This window comes from Gossypium raimondii, chromosome 3 (genome assembly GCF_025698545.1).
Source record: "Gossypium raimondii isolate GPD5lz chromosome 3, ASM2569854v1, whole genome shotgun sequence".
Lineage (NCBI taxonomy): Eukaryota > Viridiplantae > Streptophyta > Magnoliopsida > Malvales > Malvaceae > Gossypium > Gossypium raimondii.
This window is the reverse complement of record NC_068567.1, coordinates 5,351,988-5,368,416: the sequence shown is the minus strand read 5'-3', so window position 1 is coordinate 5,368,416 and position 16,429 is coordinate 5,351,988. Positions and strand designations below refer to the sequence as shown.

Genomic DNA, 16,429 nt, shown 5'->3' with positions numbered 1-16,429 from the left:
GGTATCATGCAATTTTATTTGAGACTAAGAAATTTTAATATGAATTAATATTAGAAAGTTAATTTTTTAGGAAAGTTATGTATATAATATTGATATTATATATGATAATTTTTAGTGAATTTGTTTGGTTAAAGTATTATTTTCTTCATGTTGTAATCATTAGTTAGTTTAAACTAATTACAATGGGTAATTTTAGTCACTCACACGACTTATTTGTGGTGAAGAAAATTTTTGTAAGAGTTTTGTTCATTTTCTAATTTGCATGTTTAAATTCATACTTATTTTTTTATATCGAACTATTTTATTACATATGTGTTAAATAAGTTTCTTGTTCATATTATTACATTAGTAACCAGACAAAATTATTTTCTGTCTGTTCAAACCTTTTTAAACACATGCTTATAAATTATAGATTAAATATTCGTATTTAGTAAGTCAAAAGATTTTTTTAAATAAAGCGTATAAAGGGTTAGTATTTTCAAGTATAAATCCATTACCAGCAATAGTATAATGAATTTGGATATCCAAATACATTATCTATACAAATAAAATAAATGTGAATAATAGATATTGATTAAATTAATAGTAATTAAAATATTTACATTCAAATTTTAGTTGAATTAGCAGTCCAAATTCGTTAACAAAAATTTAATATACACAAATATCTGAATCCATATCATCAATATCTTGCAATATTATATTAAGGTAATCTACGAACAGATAGACCAAAAAAACATGTTTTAACGTGACTAACAATGAACATCTAAATCCCTTTCTTTCACTCATTGAGCCTTAGTTTAGTCGGCACCATTACTATTACAACAAGAAAGATGTAAGTTTGAGCATATTTAAACACAATTTTATTTTGATTTAAAGATTTAAAGGCTTATGAGTAGGAATGTGTATTATATAAAAAAATCCACATATTTTTCTTATTGAAATCCAATTCATATTCACTTCAATAATCCAACCTTAAGTTTGGTTGGACCTATCGAGCTATATGAGTAGTCCAATTTTGAACAAATCTAACGTGCTCTATTATTGTTATATTTTTTCAGTCTACTATAAAGGAGGAATCTATTATTGTTATATTATTGTTATAAAGAGAGGAAGATAAAAATTATTTTTCAAAATTTAATTAGATAATTTCATAAACTTTATTTTATCATTTAAAATAGGGTAAATCTATGGATAGTCACCTAATTATGAGAATATTTCTATTTTCGTCACCCAACTAATTTTTTTATTTGAATTTGATTTTTTGGTCACTTTGTCATTAAGTCGTTAATGGAATCTTTGGTGTGGATTTTAATGATTTTATAATTTTCATAATTTTTAAAAATTTTATGTGATTTTTTAAAATTAAAGATCAAATTAATAAAATCGTAAACCTTAAAAACTAAATTTGTTATCATGCCAATAAAATAATAGCCATGTCAGCATTACATAACCACTTAATGGTAGATAAAAAAATCAAAAACATTAGTGACTAAATTGAAAAAATAATTTATGTTGGTGACCAAAATAGAAACACTCTCGTAGTTGGATGACTATACATGTAATTTACCCAAACATTAGTATTATAAATATTATCATATTAATCAAATATGACGTGAATTCATCAACCGAAGCAAAATACTCTCGCTTTCAATAACTTCAGCCGCAAGTAACCGAGATTTCGCAACCACAAATGTTTCCGAAACATGAAAACAGCCCTTTTTTGTGAGCACGTCTTCTTGAATGTCTCGACTTTTTGGTTGCCGTTGTCGGAGTCTGACTAGAAAGGAAGCTCGAAAATTCATTACTTGAGTCATAAACCGGTGGGAGTTCGGTTCTCCACCGTTCGAGTTTCGAATCGAGCCCTTCCATGCTTCCATCTAAACTCCATCCTTCGCCCACCGAACTCTCCATCTCTTCCATTTTACGGTTCTTGTTCCTCAGCACCGCAGCCGCCACTTCTGATGGCGATGGACCCAATTCCGAATCGGTCCAAATTTTCCGCCCACCCGTTAACCCACTTGGTGACTTCCCTGGTGGTGATATCAACTTTGGGCCATTGATGCCCTTTGTAGGACTTGGTTTTCTCTTTCTGTCAGTACTTTTGTCGAACACATAATTGACCATCGAACTTCCCCTAGAATTAACCTTGTAGTTGTTTTTGCCAATCTCCGATCCGTTAACAACTGACCCACCATTGACAACCGATGATCCTTTCATCGATCTTCTGGGCCTTAATTCTGGCTCGAAAAGCGAACTTGAATCACTCTTAGTTCGTCGAAGCTCGGGTTTGATCAACCCATTAACCAAAAACTGATGGTTATTGGTATGGCTTTTTGTGCTCGAAAGAGGCTTGACATTCGAGCTTTGAAACGCATCTTCCTCGCCCATCAAATGTCGATACCCGACCGCCGACGATCCCATTTGAAAATACAAAGGCATGCTCCTCATTGAGCTATCGAGCAATGCCGCCCCAATGTTCAAAATCCCTTGAGGCCGACCCGACGGTCTCCAAACCTGAAACGCCACGAATCTCATCCCCAGTTGGAGCTCTTGGCGGTTGCGCGTTTGAGAAACCGGTGGGATAAGGTTCTGAACAAGAACCCGAACGGTCCCTACATGGATGTCACGGAACCAATGCACCGCATAGATTTCGATCATTAAAGTAGACGTATCGCTATAGAGGAACTCATCATCGACGCGGAAAACGAACTTATCGTTCCATGTGGGGTTGGTGTGGCCTTGGGTGTCAATTCGGGTTGAAAGTTTTCGCTCCGAATGCACCCAAGCCACCGCGTAGGTTCGCATTTTACGACGACATACCGGTTTCAAATCTTGGGCAGAGATGACATTGAGTTCCAATAGCTGGAATGGTGCCAAAGTACTCATGATTACACAACAAGGAAGGACAAAAAAAGAAAACAATGAAGAACCTGTTAATGTTTGTTCCTTCTTTCCTTTTTTTGGAATTTCCTTTGTCGCGGCTAAAGTTATTCATACAATTAATATCCAAACTCCGGCCCTTTGTCGTCGTCAGCCATGTTCGACGACAACAATGGCAGAGAGAAAAATGAATCAGTGATGAGAAAATAAAGGCAAAATGAAATGGAGGGCATTTGAAAAATAGTGCGGGATTTGTGGTAATAAAAGAGGAAACCGTTGTTCTTGACATGTGTTCGTTATTTCTTAACTGCCATTGGAGGTGGTGTAAGAAACAAAAACCAACGACAAAGTTTTTTCTTTGTTTTTTTAAGAATTTAATTAGGATTAATTATTATAAATTTAGGGCCATTTTTTCTAGGAAAAAAATCAATTTTTTTTATTTCAAATACATATTTAATTAAAACTTTCCGCATTTGATAATTATATTTAATCTCGATTATTTCGTAATTAATAGAGTTTATTTTTTATTAAATATTGTTATGGTTTTTTTTATATTTTGACTTAATGACATTATTTTTTTATGAATTAACTGTAGCAAACATCTTTAAATTATGGTCTTTATTTTAAATTAGTTCTCAAACTTTAAAATATTCGATTATATCTTTAAACTATCAATGTTATATCAAGAAGATCCTCATTACTAAAACCGTTAATTTAACTAATAATGAGACGTCAGATCTTATTTGATATAATTTAAAATGAATATTGTAAAAACTTGATTTTGAAGTTTTGAAATATTTATAGAAATTATCATCCACTCTCTCTTTTCTCTATTTTACTTTATTTTTAGTTTTAATTTTAAAATTATGCGGCAACATTTTACTTTTCTTTAAAAAATTTATTTTAAATTATTTCACATAAAATTTTACATGTCACTTAATGGTTAAATCAACGGTTTCAATCATAGAAAAACTTAATTTGGAGATATAATTAAAATGCTTTGAAGTTTAGAGACCAATTTAAAATGAGGATCATAATTTTGAGATATCTAGTGCAATTAACTCTTTTTTTTCTATATGAATATGATTAAGAAGTTACAAAATTAAAACCAAGCAGTTGGGCCGATCTAATTCGAAATTTCCGTTAATAATTTAGACCGGATCAATTATTTTGGCAAAATCCGAAAACTGAACGGTTGAACCGCTCTATCGGTCTAATCCAATATAATTTTTTCATATAATAAATAAATTGGGGTGGACCAATGATTTTGGTTAAAAACTGAAAAGATCAAAACTTGCATGTTAAAATGAAAAAAAGATCGAACTTTTTTGAAGGCATAAGCAAAATGAGCCCCAAAACTGCAAATATATTGCCTAATAAATATTGAAAGAACAAATTTCAATGTATGATCACAAACCCTAATTCAATTCCTTTTTCCAATGAAAAACACCTATTTTATATATATTGATTGTTGAATCTAACAAAATCTTGATATTGCTGAAACCAAAAGGTTTGATCCTTTAATAGATGATGTAAAAGAGGCTGAATCTATGAAGTTTCTCCATTTCTAGATGCTTGATATCCAGGTACGACTCGATCCTGGCGAGGAGTCGGCCTGTAGTATCCATTTCCTCTCGATCTACTGTGGTCTCGATCATTTCCGTCGTAAGTACCACCCCTGCCGTAACTTCGAGCACCAAAACGCCCCCTTGAAGCATCTGTTGGATAGCTGCCTCGGCCTCTACCTCTCCCTGTCCGGAATATTTTAACCACTTCAATTAAGAATAGAAAACAAATAGCATCCACTGTTTCGATGGCAACGCTCTCATTATCAATTCGTGTTCGGGATCTACTAGTAGCAGGGCTTGTACGATGCTCGTGTATACGATAAAACATATTCCAATAGGAAAGAAGTACATCCATGAAAAGAAAAGGGAAAGAAATGCATACTTCCGCCTCGAGATGGGATATAGCTGTTTGGTCTCCGCTCTTCGATATACACTTGTTGTCCGGCAACCTGTGCGATTCCCGCCTACATAAGATTCGACTAAATTTAGTATACAAATGAAAACATCGAAAATCTTACTAAAAATGTTGAAATTCAACTCAATGTTACAACGAATGCGCCTGTTGATTTAGATTTCAAATCCAACAATTAAAGCAGATAGAGTGAAGAATCATCGTGGATTTTTTTTCCCAAAAAATTTATTACTAAAACTACAGTTACAGTTCTTCCACGGATTAAAGATTAGCTACTAAAACAAGAGAAATGGTTTTTTCAGTAGGTGCTTGAAGTAAATTCGGACCTTGACGGCATTATGGACACTTGTCATATCTTCAAATTCAACAAACGCGTAACAAACACTAACATCCTGCACTCAAACGGAATATTTTAGCATTAAAAGGCAAACTATCGTAATCGGAATACGAAAGAAGCTACAAAGTGAACCTTGCGACTACGAATCACCACTCCATCAGGACTGATCTCACCAAATTTCTTGAATTCCTCCATTATTTCAGATTCAGACACAGTATTGGGCAAGTTCCTTACATAAACAGATTTTAATTCACCTAAAACACACAAGTAACAAATTAACTACGTGTATTTTTAGCTTCGAGATTATAGCTAAGAAGTGCCTTTCTAAAGTTGCAAACCCGATGAACATTTCGAGATTTGCATTGACAAAGTCTTGTAGAGTTTCTACAGAGTTCACTTCTCTCATACATGTCGCCATCCCACATAGTAAAAGTTACATATAAGCTTTATTACCTTCATATTCTACGGGTGAAATTTCATTGACCATATCAGCGCCAGACACTTCAACTGCATTTGAGGAGTTGTTGTGATGATGATCGTGATCCAGATCAGACACAGGTGGCATGTTCTTGTTAACAGGAACCTGAGGAACGACTAATGGTGCAGGTTGTCCTTTAGCAACCCTTAACTTTGACAATCACACAAAAAACAAAAGAAATTACATCAATGTCGTGAAAAGAAGTTGATTTTTCTAATCCAATAAACACAAATATTTCGTTTGAGCATATAAGGATATGAACAACATGAAATTATCTACCACGGGTAGAACATACAATAGAGGCATAGGTTTGCTTTTGGGGTTCCCCGACAGGTTCCTCGATAGTAGGAGGCACATGCTCTTGGCCAGTATTCACTGTATGCAGAAGCAAACCATTGGACTCGTGCACACTGCTGTTCTCCACAATACTTTCAGATTCTGGAGCATGCTGTAGTTGTTGTTCTGGGAAACGATACTTGTCAACAAGACCATTTTCTTTGGCATCATCGGGAGCCAAAAATTCCCGTCCGTGGATATCTCCTCCCAGCATATAGCTTGGTACTACAACAAGAATTAATATGTAGACATATTACAGAATCAGTCTATAATCAGATATTAAAAAGAAATCTGAAATTAATAATCTATGATTCCATAAAAAACGTATAGATCTCAATGCCATGGTAAAAATAACGCTTTCCCTAAAATGGATAATACATTTAAAGAAATGCAAGCTATACAGTCGCATTGAATTGTATTTGTAGTTCACTATAAATTATAGATTTCAAACAAGGACGGGAAATACCTGGTTCAGGATTTGTCATGAAAGCATTGAGTTTAAGATCAAGATTGTGCTGGGCTAATAGGACTGCCGGATGTTGGTGAATTTGTTCCTCATCAATATAGTGAAAGATGTCATTTAGAACGAAATAGCCTTTCTCTTGTGGTGCAAGAAAGAACGTTTGCATGAATTTCCTCCTGAAATTGAAATCCTTCACTTGCACCGAACCGGAAACCATCACTAGCACACCTCCATTCCAAGATTCTAGGGAATATGCCGTCTTTATTTCAATCCCGGTAAAGTTAAGCGACATAACAAGAGCATGTATTTGCTTCCAAATGAAAAAAGACAAAAAAAAAAAAAAAGGAAAACGGAATCGATAAGCCTATAGTACCATCCATTCAGTGCATAAATAAACAATAAAAACCAGTATGAAAACGGGTCGTTATTACCAAATGACAACATTATCCCTTACTACTGCTTTCATTGGGCCATTAATTACAAATCGAAAAGCTAACTTCCGATCAATATGTGATTATCGAATATCAAGAACCGACACCAAATACATTTAATGAACTAAAATGTTGTGAATATTGAACAGAACCATCTACTTAGATACTCCATGAAAATGTAACAAAAAAAAAACATCAAAAAAACTTTATTTTTCTTGAAGTTTATACAATGCAAACTCGATAAACTAGAGAAAAGTACCAGCATCGCAGCGGCGGTTTCCCTGGAATTGCCGTCGACACGAACCATGGTACTGGAATCACTGTAAAACTGGTGCACAAAGTGTGGCTCTTGTTGAAGTACCTGATAATATTGCCCCACAAAATATGTTCCCACCTGAAAAGAAAAAATTTTAAAACCCAATATAAGGAAGAACAACAACAAAAAGGAAAAAAAAAAAAACCCAGATCTTATATCTATTCATTTCAACTACACATTTCAAAAAAACAATAAAAATCAAAACTTTTTAGATAAGAACCAAAGATAAAGCAATAAAAAAGGGTTTTTTTTTTTAAGTACCTGAGTAGCAGAAACTGGAATGGGATAAGGAGATGCCATTGCTGAAACCCCCTAAAACCCCTAAAAGAATAAAAAAAAAACCTTTTTCTAAATAGATCCTAAAACTGCCTTCACTACCTCAAGATCTGCACCAGCAAAAAGAAAAGCTCCCACATTTCAATACTCTCAAATGAACATAAAAAAAAACCCAAAAAAAAAACAATAAAAGTAAGAAGAAACCTAAGATGGGTATTTAAAGAAAAAGAAGAAAGTGATACCTTTAGAAACATAGATTTGAGAGAAGCTTTTGTCCACTGTTTTTTTTGGAAGTGTGCTTTGCTGTATTTTTGGCTCAGTTGTCTAATGTCTGCACTCTACACCGAAACTTTTGGGTTTTCTTTTTTCTTTTTAAATTTCCAAATTTTGTAGCCGTCACTGTGAATGGAGAATTTGTTTGTGGGGACTTAATAGAACAAAAAGAAATGTTTAAAAATAAAATAAAATAAAATAAGTTTTATCCCTAATTCCCTGAGCAGGCTATTGCTAGCTTGCTATCTGTTTCACTTCCACATATTTTGCAATTTTCTCTTTCAAAACAAACAAAAATATTTTGCATTTTTCTTTTAATATCATATGTGTATATATATAATTTATAGCATGTTCTTTAATTAAATATAGTTATTTACTTTGTTGGCATGATTATTGAAATGACATGTTTACTCTTTAATATTGTCTCTATCTTTTGTGTAGGATGTTTAATGTTTCATATGTGGTTTAGATTCAAGTCTTGTTATTATTAGGGTTTTACTTTTTTCTTATAATTCATTAAAAAATAATTTCAAGGTATCTAAGTGGAATTAATTATTTAGAAAAACAAAAGTCGGTACTAAAAATTTGACATCATAATTCATTTTCATATTAATTTATATTTTTAATTATTATCAATTTTAAATTTTATGAGCGAATTTAAAAATTATCATTTGTTATTTATTTATTAATTTTTATTATCAATTATGTCATTTAAGAAGGAATATTATTTCATCTGTAACGATAGAGTTTTTAAATTCTATAAGTAGTGAAATTTTATTTTAACTAATATAAAAATAGATAATTTAATTCCGCTCAAAAATTTCTAACTTTGCCCTTATTTATAATTGAGCTGGGAGTGTAACATGTGTCAAATATTTACTTAAATTACATTTTGGCCTCTCTACGAAAAATAAACAAATTAATACATATGCTTTAATTAATTGCCAATTGATATTTTGTGTTATAAAAAAATCCAACAAATAAAGTAAAAATAAAAGGTAGAATCCAAATTGAAAAATTGATAACAGTGAGTGACTTTATATATAAAAAGCTAAAATAAGTATTTAATGACATGGAAAAACTATTATACTCCTTTATCTCTTTTATAAGGATCGTTTTGTCCATTCCTTTCAATAGAGGTTCCACTCCTATAGAGCATAGATAAAGGTGAGCAAATAATTAGTTCGGTCGACTTAACCAACCATCATATACAATAATCGAATCATCAGTTTTATATCATATAGTCCAACCTAACTGAATCGACTTAATATTGACATTGATATGCTAGATCGAATAACCAACTTATTTAAAATATATTATAAAATAATTAAAAATATTAAATATTAAATCTATCAATTTAATGACATAACCAAATAAATCGATCTACTTAAATCAAAACCTAGTTTACCGAACTGATCAGTAAAACCATTTCCCCTGATAGACAGAGAAATGAAAGGGAACTTTGAGGTCCTCATTATATATTAATTTTATGTGAATGATTAAATATTCCATCAAGAACTATGGACGAAATTACAGCCCAAATAATGCTTTGTTTCATGCAGGTTGTCTTCCTTGAGCCAAGCTCACTCGCAATGCCCTTCCTTCCAGTTCCTAACACATCAATCAAACAAACATGAGTTGCTCATCTAGGTTACTTAAACTCGAATGCAACATATTTAGATAAATGTCGGATATGAATATTCTAAAAATAAAAATCAATCCAATATATATGCATGTATTGATAATGATAATACCACTCCATTGAGAGATTGGATGGCAGCTTCCATCTCTGATTTTGTGGAGTAGCTAACGAAACCATAACCTCGAGATCGTCCTGTCTCACCATCATACAAAACCCTAGCTCCGACCACATTCCCATATTCTTGGAAAGCTTGTGTTAAGATTTCAGATGTGACAGACCACGACAGGTTCCCTACAAAAAGCTTGTATTCGGTTTCCGGGTACAATGGTTCTCTTGCTCTGGGTTTGTCTGAAAAGTTCACTCTCAATGTTCGACCAAGATACTCCTGGAAACGCCAAAAAGGGAGTTACTGTCTGAATTATTGAAACATTTGTGTCGTGTGTGTGTGTGTTTAGAATTACGAGTTCTTACGCTTCCATCGAGGTTTTGAATAATTATATTGCAATCTTCAATGGTGCTCATGGTGACGAATGCAAAGCCTCTGCTTTTACCGGTCTCCCTATTGTAAAGCACCTGAAATCATGCACAAATTAATCCGTCAATTTTCAGAGGAAGAAGCAAAGAGTTAATTATTGCGCATTTGATCCTAACCTTTCATTTTTTCTAAATACGTCGTGTTCGAATTTGCATCCGACAGGATCAGCAAATATTCCATTATAAATTTATCCTTCAAATGTACGAAAATTCGAAACGAGACCTGCATTTCTCTCTTCCAGTTTCTGATCAAACCTCCAACTTTAAGGAAATAATCCTATTTTAGTCTTTAATCCACTAATGTTATTGCATATGTATGGAGATTTTAGTTATCTAATACTCCATGGTAGTCAAATCAATTAGGCCACTCAATTTTCATTTACAAATAGATTTGATTTTAATTAAATAAATTATTAAAATATTTACAAAACTAAAAATAATTAAAAGAAAATAGAGATCTATTTGCTCAAATCTAATTTAAAATTGGTTAAACCTTTTGTTTAGACTTTAATTCAATCCAATCTGATTTCAATAACCATCACTTCAAGTCATTTGGCGATAACAATGATTTGAACATAAGCAATTACGATCACAAATATTCGTTCATGGAGTCGTGCTTTCCGATTCGAAAATCTTATGATGAGTACCGGTTTCTAATATCGGTGTCTTATTTTAATCCGAAACTCGAGTAACGAACCACAACATTCTGGTAATTGATGAGTTCAATTAATGACATAAGACATAGGACGTACCTCAACAAGCTCTGGACTGCCATATTCTTGGATTATCCCAGCAAGCTGGGCACTATCAACATTGTAAGGCAAGTTCCCAAAGTAAAGTTTAGTGTTCACAGTAGACTCAACTGCAGCTTCAGCTTCAGCCTCACCTTCTACCTCCTCGACCTTCTCTTCCTCCACCGGACTTTCGGCGGTTACAGCCGTCTCTTGTTGAGCAACAGCGGCGGACACCTTAAGCGCGCGCCACTTCTGAACTGTGACAACGGCAATGGGAAAAAGCTCGTGAGTGAAGTAAGACTGATGATGGGATATCAAAGAAGGTGATAAGACGCGAGCGGAGGGGATTCTGAGGAGGGGGGTATGGTGATGATCGGCGGCGGCGAGTTGCTTGAAATGCAAGCATTTAAGGGTGTGGATAGATTGAGAGAAGGATGAACCGACTACTGCTGCTGCAGCTGCTGCAGCCATGGTGATCTTCACTTTAACTGTAACAATGGCAGCAAATGGAGTTTCTTTTTTCTTTGGCAGTGGAAGGTGATAAAAGCCAAAGGAGCTGGATGGGTGTAAAAGTTATCCGAGCTGACGTGGGCAGATTTTGTCCAATAAGATTGGGATAAGATGAGTTTCAGATATAGGGCCGGGTTATACCCATTTAGTTTACTTGGGCTGGGTCGGATCTTGGATAAGGTTGTTTTCAGTTCCAACTAGTTCATATTAGATTACATGTGTTCATGGTTTAAGTGAAGTCGAGTTTGAATCAATTTTTTTATCATACATAATTATTTAGTATTACATTAGACATCATTAAATTATAAATTCTAATTTCAAAATGTTAAAGTTATATTAATAAAATTATTCTACTATTTAAATCGTTAATTTAATTATTAAATATGCGGGAGCCCATTTTCATATGTTCCCTTTACATATATGTTTTGGGGACTGCTAAAAAAATTGTGTGTGCTACAAGTCAAAGAAAAAATGGAAGAGTTTCTTTTTTTTCCATAGACCAGCCATTGTCAATTGGTCGTTTGGTGTTAGTTGGAGCTGATTTTTTTTACGGTAATTACTACAGTCGAAGATCTTTAATGTACGGTCTGATTTTCGTTTGGGATAATGTACTTTCGGGTTTTTGACTTTAAAAGTCAACTCATTTTTGGGTGATATTTTCAACTTTTTTCTTAGAGTTTGTTTGAAATTATTCGTTGATAGCCTTATTTAAGTTGTATACTTTTTATTGAGGCTTAGTTGTGATCTTGTGGCAAGATTTTGATTATAGTGGAAATTTTTGTAGACTTTCAAGTTTTGTTGTTTTTACCGTTTACTTTAAAGGGTTTTTCACGTAAAAAGTGTGTCTCGATTTATTATTTTTGCTTATGATATTGTGGTTTATTTGCATCAATTGTTGATATATTGTGTTATAGTTATGTTTGTCGTAATTACTGAATTAATTTTTCAGGAGTGAAAGAATACTGATTGTGTTTCCGCGATGTTTCTTCGGGTTGGATTTCATCCCAACAAAATGAAATGTAAAATATCATGTGACATAATTTAAAATAAAAATTTTAAAGAAAAGTAAAATGTTTGCCATGTAACTTTTAAAATTTAAAACTAAAAATAAGGTAAAACTGAAAAAAGAGCGAGAGAGCCTGAACAATAATTGCTATAAAAGTTTCGAAAACCTCAAAAACCCAATATTCATTTTAAATTACAATAAACTAAACAAATGGTCATCCAACTATTCCCGCATTCTTGTTTTGGTCAGTCAACTTTAAAAATTTTCAATGTAGGCACTAATGTTTGAATCCGTTCTTGTTTTGGTCATTCGCCGTTAAATTGATAACGAAAAATCTTGTTCTAATTGGTATAATAACACATTTAGTCCTCAACACCTACATGTTCTATCAATTTGATCCTAATTCTAAATAATTTAATAAATTCAATCCTTTACATTTACAAATTCTATCAACTTGATCCTCAAACTTTCTAACCAAAGCTTTCAGCTTTTAAAATAAAGGTATTCTTCATCTATAAATTTGTAAAACCCAGTTGGAAAAAGACTTTCTTTTATCAATTTAACAATGGGTGACCAAAACATTAATGAATTCAAACGTTAGTGCCTAAATTGAAAATTTTTAAATTTAGCTGACCAAAATAGGAATGCAGGCATAGTTGGGTGGCATTTATATAGTTCACCCTTTAAATTATGTTGCATAAGATCTAATGTCTCGTTCAATAGTTAAATTGACAATTTTAGTAATGGAAAGACTTTATTGATATAACATTTATAGTTTAAGGATGTAATTTAAATGTTTTAAAGTTTAAGGATGTAATAAGGTTCATAATTTGAGGATGTTTGAAGCAATTAACTTAATTATTTAAGTCTAGCCTAATTTTAAATATAGGCTTCAATTTTTACGTAATTTTGTCTATATTTGTAAATGTTTAATCTAAGTTCGTTTAGGCTTATGTATATATTTTAAAATATATTAATTTTATATGTCCTAGCTTCTAATGTTGTATGCATTGCATGCGATTTTACATGTTTAATATTTAGTTACTTTTTATGTGTTGTACTTTAATTGTGGTAATTAGTGTAAAAATATTTCTTATTTGAACTAATGAATATAATTAAAATATTTTAACTTATCAATTCAAATATTATAATAGAAAATTTTCAAATAATAATTAAATCATTTTTCACATATTCAACATACAATATAGTTTCACTTTATGTGGTTCAAAAGTAACATTATTCAAAATAATAATTAGTTAATATTAATTAAGTGATAATTAATATGTTTAGAATTCTATTCAAATAACAACTTTAATTTAGGGCAAAACACTAAAAAAAGCCCATTTTTTAAAAAATTTACCGAAATGGGCCCGGTAATAAATTAATTACCGGAATGACCCAATTTCCCGAAAGCGCGCCCACGCCAGCGTGATGTCAGGGGACCGGGCAGGAAAATGCTTCCTCAAGGAAGCGCTTTGCCTACGTGGACCAAAAGCGCGCCCTCAAGGACGCGTTTTCCTGCCAAGTAAGCGCTTCCCTGGGGACGCGCTTTGCCCGTGCGTGAACAGTAGCAACGACTACTTTTTTGACCATTGGTGACCCCCCAACGGTAAAAAAAAAAAAAAAACTATAAAACATCCCTTTCATTTTTTTCACAACTAAATCCTTTCTCTAATATTCTCTCTAATATTCTCTCAAATTCCTCTCAATTTCCTCTCAATTTGCTCTCAACTTCCTCTCAAATTTCTCTCAAATTTCTATTTAAAAGAGCTTTAATCTTTTAATTATTTTTAAAAAAGTTTTAAATTTTGTTTTTTTGAATTTTTTTTAAATCGTAAAAATTTGTACGAATTTAGCAATGGCTGGAGAATTGATTCGTCTTGATGACAAGCACATATTCGTCAAACAAATGAAAATGGTAAGTGTTAAATTTAATTTTTAAATATTATTTAATATTTTTTTATTTATGCAATTTTAAATAATTATTAATTTATTATTTGTTATAAAAGTCTGTAGATCGGATATTGCAATGCTATATCCGTAATATGCATGGTCTTTCATCACCGTTGGTAGAGAATTACCTACGGGAAGCAGGTTTTTGGCACGTGGCGACGGTAGGCCGGGGATGCAAGTTGGACCCGAAACTTATCAGTGCATTGATTGAGAGGTGGAGACCCGAGACGCACACATTTCATCTTCCATGTGGAGAGTGCACTATCACTTTGGAAGATGTCAATCTACAATTGGGATTGCCTGTAACACCCCTTACCCGTATTCGACGCCGGAATAAGGCATGAGGCATTACTAGAACACATACACTTATAAACGTATTTAACCGAGTTATAAAATTTCATCTAAATTAAAACTTTCAAATTTTTTTAACATGCTTTTATAATTCTTTACAATATATCCTTAAAATATATTCATAATAAATAGGGCCTACAAGACCCGATACATACCCATGCAATTCAATGTTTCATTTCCATTTCATTCAGTTCACAATTTCTCATACTCACAATTAAAATCATATCACTAGCAATTTCCATTTAATTACCATGTATTTCAATTAAAACACAATAATTAATAATAATTATATTTGAATTACAGTAATACAAACTTACTAGGCTAAATTGCAGAAATACCATGATACAGGGGCATTTTGGAAATTTTCCATTTCCCTCGACTTTCCACGCGATCTTGATCTAAATTAATAATTTCATTCAATTTATTAATTTAGACAATAAAACTATTCAATTCTTGAAATTTCGTTATTTTTCCATTTTTACAAAATTACCCTAAAAATTTTACTTTTATTCAATTTAGTCCCTGAACCTAAAACATGTACATTAGCTATTTTTAAAATAAACTCATATTATCAGAATATTCACATATATTTTTCCTCCTCCTCCACTCCATTCCACATCCTTAATGTACTTAAAACTCTTAGAAATAACATTTTCTAAAGTTTCATTATTCACCCTTAAGTATATTTAAAGTCATCTATCCGAGTCAAGTATCACTAAATTATTTTTATCTGGAGCTAAATAACTCCAAATTATGCACCGTTAATTTTCCCTAAAACTAGACTCATATATTTTTACCATAAAATTTTCAGAATTTTTAGTTTAGCCAATTGGTACAATTTATTCTTTAAATATTCCCCTGTTTCACTGCCTGCCGTTTCTGACCTCTCTTCACTAAAAGTCAAATATCTCTTAGTACAAAATTCTGATGGTAGTGTCGTTTATTTCTATTGAAACTATACTCATTAAGGAATTTAATCATATAAATTACAAATTACAATTATTTTTTTACAATTTATAATGATTTATCAAAGTTAGAACAAGGGATTCCAAAATCAATCCAACCCTGCCTCACTAAAATTCAAATATCTCAAAATATATAGCTCTTTTACTTTCTCTGTTTCTTTTATGCAAAAATAGACTCATTAAAATTTCATTTCATATCTTATTCACTCTCTAATTAAATTTCCACAATTTATGGTGATTTTTCAAATTTAACCTCTGCAATTGTCCAAAACAGTTTTAGTGCAAGATGTTGATAATCAAATTTATAACATCCTCCTTTCCTTTCTCTACAATATTTTCTATAAATTCTTCTTGTTTCCATTCACTAACATATCAAGAACATAGAACCTTATATAATAAATCCCTACATTAACATCAATTCCCTACTTTTTCAATAATATCAAACTCAAAATATATTGAAATCTTAATTCTTACATTGCTCTATTGATTTCAATCTTTAACTTGATTTTCTCTCTCCTCCAGCCTTCATTTCTTGAATATAACTTGATATTCTAGCTCCCAATAGTCTCCTTATCAATTTCCTCTCTTGGTGGCTATGGAAATTCTTTTGATTTCTAGATGAAAATGGTGAATTTTTGGTGGAAGGACCAAATTGTAAAGAAAGTAAAACTTTCTTTCTTTCTCTCTTTTTCTCACGTCGGTGCATGGAAAAATGGTGGGTTGCATGCTTCTTCATCTTCCTTTTCTTATATATATACTAAATAAAATAATAACAAAATAATAAAATATTATTTAAAAATCAAATTAAAATACTAATAAACTAATATTTATTTATTTATTTAATATAAAATATCTCCAACATCATCATTATCTTCTAGATTTCTCTCTCTTCTAATTGACCATTTTGCCCTTCATGATCTTTTAAAATTCCATCATTGAGTCATCACTTAATTTGGTAAAATCA

The 16,429-nt window shown here is 32.0% G+C and overlaps 3 protein-coding genes across 5 annotated transcripts; all 3 read right to left on the bottom strand.

The window, feature by feature from the left end:
* Nucleotides 1–1,486: 1,486 nt before the first annotated feature.
* LOC105796778 (uncharacterized) lies at nucleotides 1,487–3,102 on the bottom strand. Its single transcript, XM_012626579.2, has one exon. It carries the CDS (start codon nucleotides 2,884–2,886, stop codon nucleotides 1,657–1,659), a length of 1,230 nt encoding a protein of 409 aa, XP_012482033.1. The 5' UTR covers nucleotides 2,887–3,102; the 3' UTR covers nucleotides 1,487–1,656.
* Nucleotides 3,103–4,226: 1,124 nt separating this feature from the next.
* On the bottom strand, nucleotides 4,227–7,906 carry LOC105796777 (nuclear transport factor 2). Of its 3 annotated transcripts, XM_012626577.2 has the most exons (10): nucleotides 7,740–7,906; nucleotides 7,483–7,607; nucleotides 7,165–7,299; nucleotides 6,478–6,784; nucleotides 5,971–6,236; nucleotides 5,651–5,825; nucleotides 5,330–5,451; nucleotides 5,187–5,252; nucleotides 4,831–4,912; nucleotides 4,227–4,631 (listed from the first exon to the last, which is right to left on the bottom strand). In XM_012626577.2, exons 2-10 carry the CDS (start codon nucleotides 7,519–7,521, stop codon nucleotides 4,429–4,431), a joined length of 1,395 nt encoding a protein of 464 aa, XP_012482031.1. In that variant the 5' UTR covers nucleotides 7,522–7,607; nucleotides 7,740–7,906; the 3' UTR covers nucleotides 4,227–4,428. The 3 variants fall into 3 exon arrangements, with proteins under 3 accessions (XP_012482031.1, XP_012482032.1, XP_052483997.1); XM_012626578.2 differs by lacking the exon at nucleotides 7,483–7,607; XM_052628037.1 differs by lacking the exons at nucleotides 7,483–7,607; nucleotides 7,740–7,906 and having other exon boundaries at nucleotides 6,478–6,717; nucleotides 7,165–7,303.
* Nucleotides 7,907–9,064: 1,158 nt separating this feature from the next.
* LOC105796776 (RNA-binding protein CP31B, chloroplastic) lies at nucleotides 9,065–11,216 on the bottom strand. Its single transcript, XM_012626576.2, has 4 exons — nucleotides 10,699–11,216; nucleotides 9,884–9,985; nucleotides 9,525–9,797; nucleotides 9,065–9,381 (listed from the first exon to the last, which is right to left on the bottom strand). Exons 1-4 carry the CDS (start codon nucleotides 11,149–11,151, stop codon nucleotides 9,325–9,327), a joined length of 885 nt encoding a protein of 294 aa, XP_012482030.1. The 5' UTR covers nucleotides 11,152–11,216; the 3' UTR covers nucleotides 9,065–9,324.
* Nucleotides 11,217–16,429: the final 5,213 nt, after the last annotated feature.

What these genes read in the sequence shown, in the direction of transcription:
- LOC105796778 (XM_012626579.2), bottom strand. Translation starts at nt 2,886, where the DNA reads ATGAGTACTTTGGCACCATTCCAGCTATTGGAACTCAATGTCATCTCT.
- LOC105796777 (XM_012626577.2), bottom strand. Translation starts at nt 7,521, where the DNA reads ATGGCATCTCCTTATCCCATTCCAGTTTCTGCTACTCAG. An exon ending in TTCACCCGTAGAATATGAAG is followed by an intron (nt 5,452 to 5,650) that starts GTAATAAAGCTT and finishes TGTGTGTTTTAG; the next exon opens with GTGAATTAAAATCTGTTTAT. An exon ending in GTGTCCATAATGCCGTCAAG is followed by an intron (nt 4,913 to 5,186) that starts GTCCGAATTTAC and finishes AATCTTATGTAG; the next exon opens with GCGGGAATCGCACAGGTTGC.
- LOC105796776 (XM_012626576.2), bottom strand. Translation starts at nt 11,151, where the DNA reads ATGGCTGCAGCAGCTGCAGCAGCAGTAGTCGGTTCATCCTTCTCTCAA. An exon ending in GCAGTCCAGAGCTTGTTGAG is followed by an intron (nt 9,986 to 10,698) that starts GTACGTCCTATG and finishes GCATGATTTCAG; the next exon opens with GTGCTTTACAATAGGGAGAC. An exon ending in TCCAATCTCTCAATGGAGTG is followed by an intron (nt 9,382 to 9,524) that starts GTATTATCATTA and finishes TTGATGTGTTAG; the next exon opens with GAACTGGAAGGAAGGGCATT.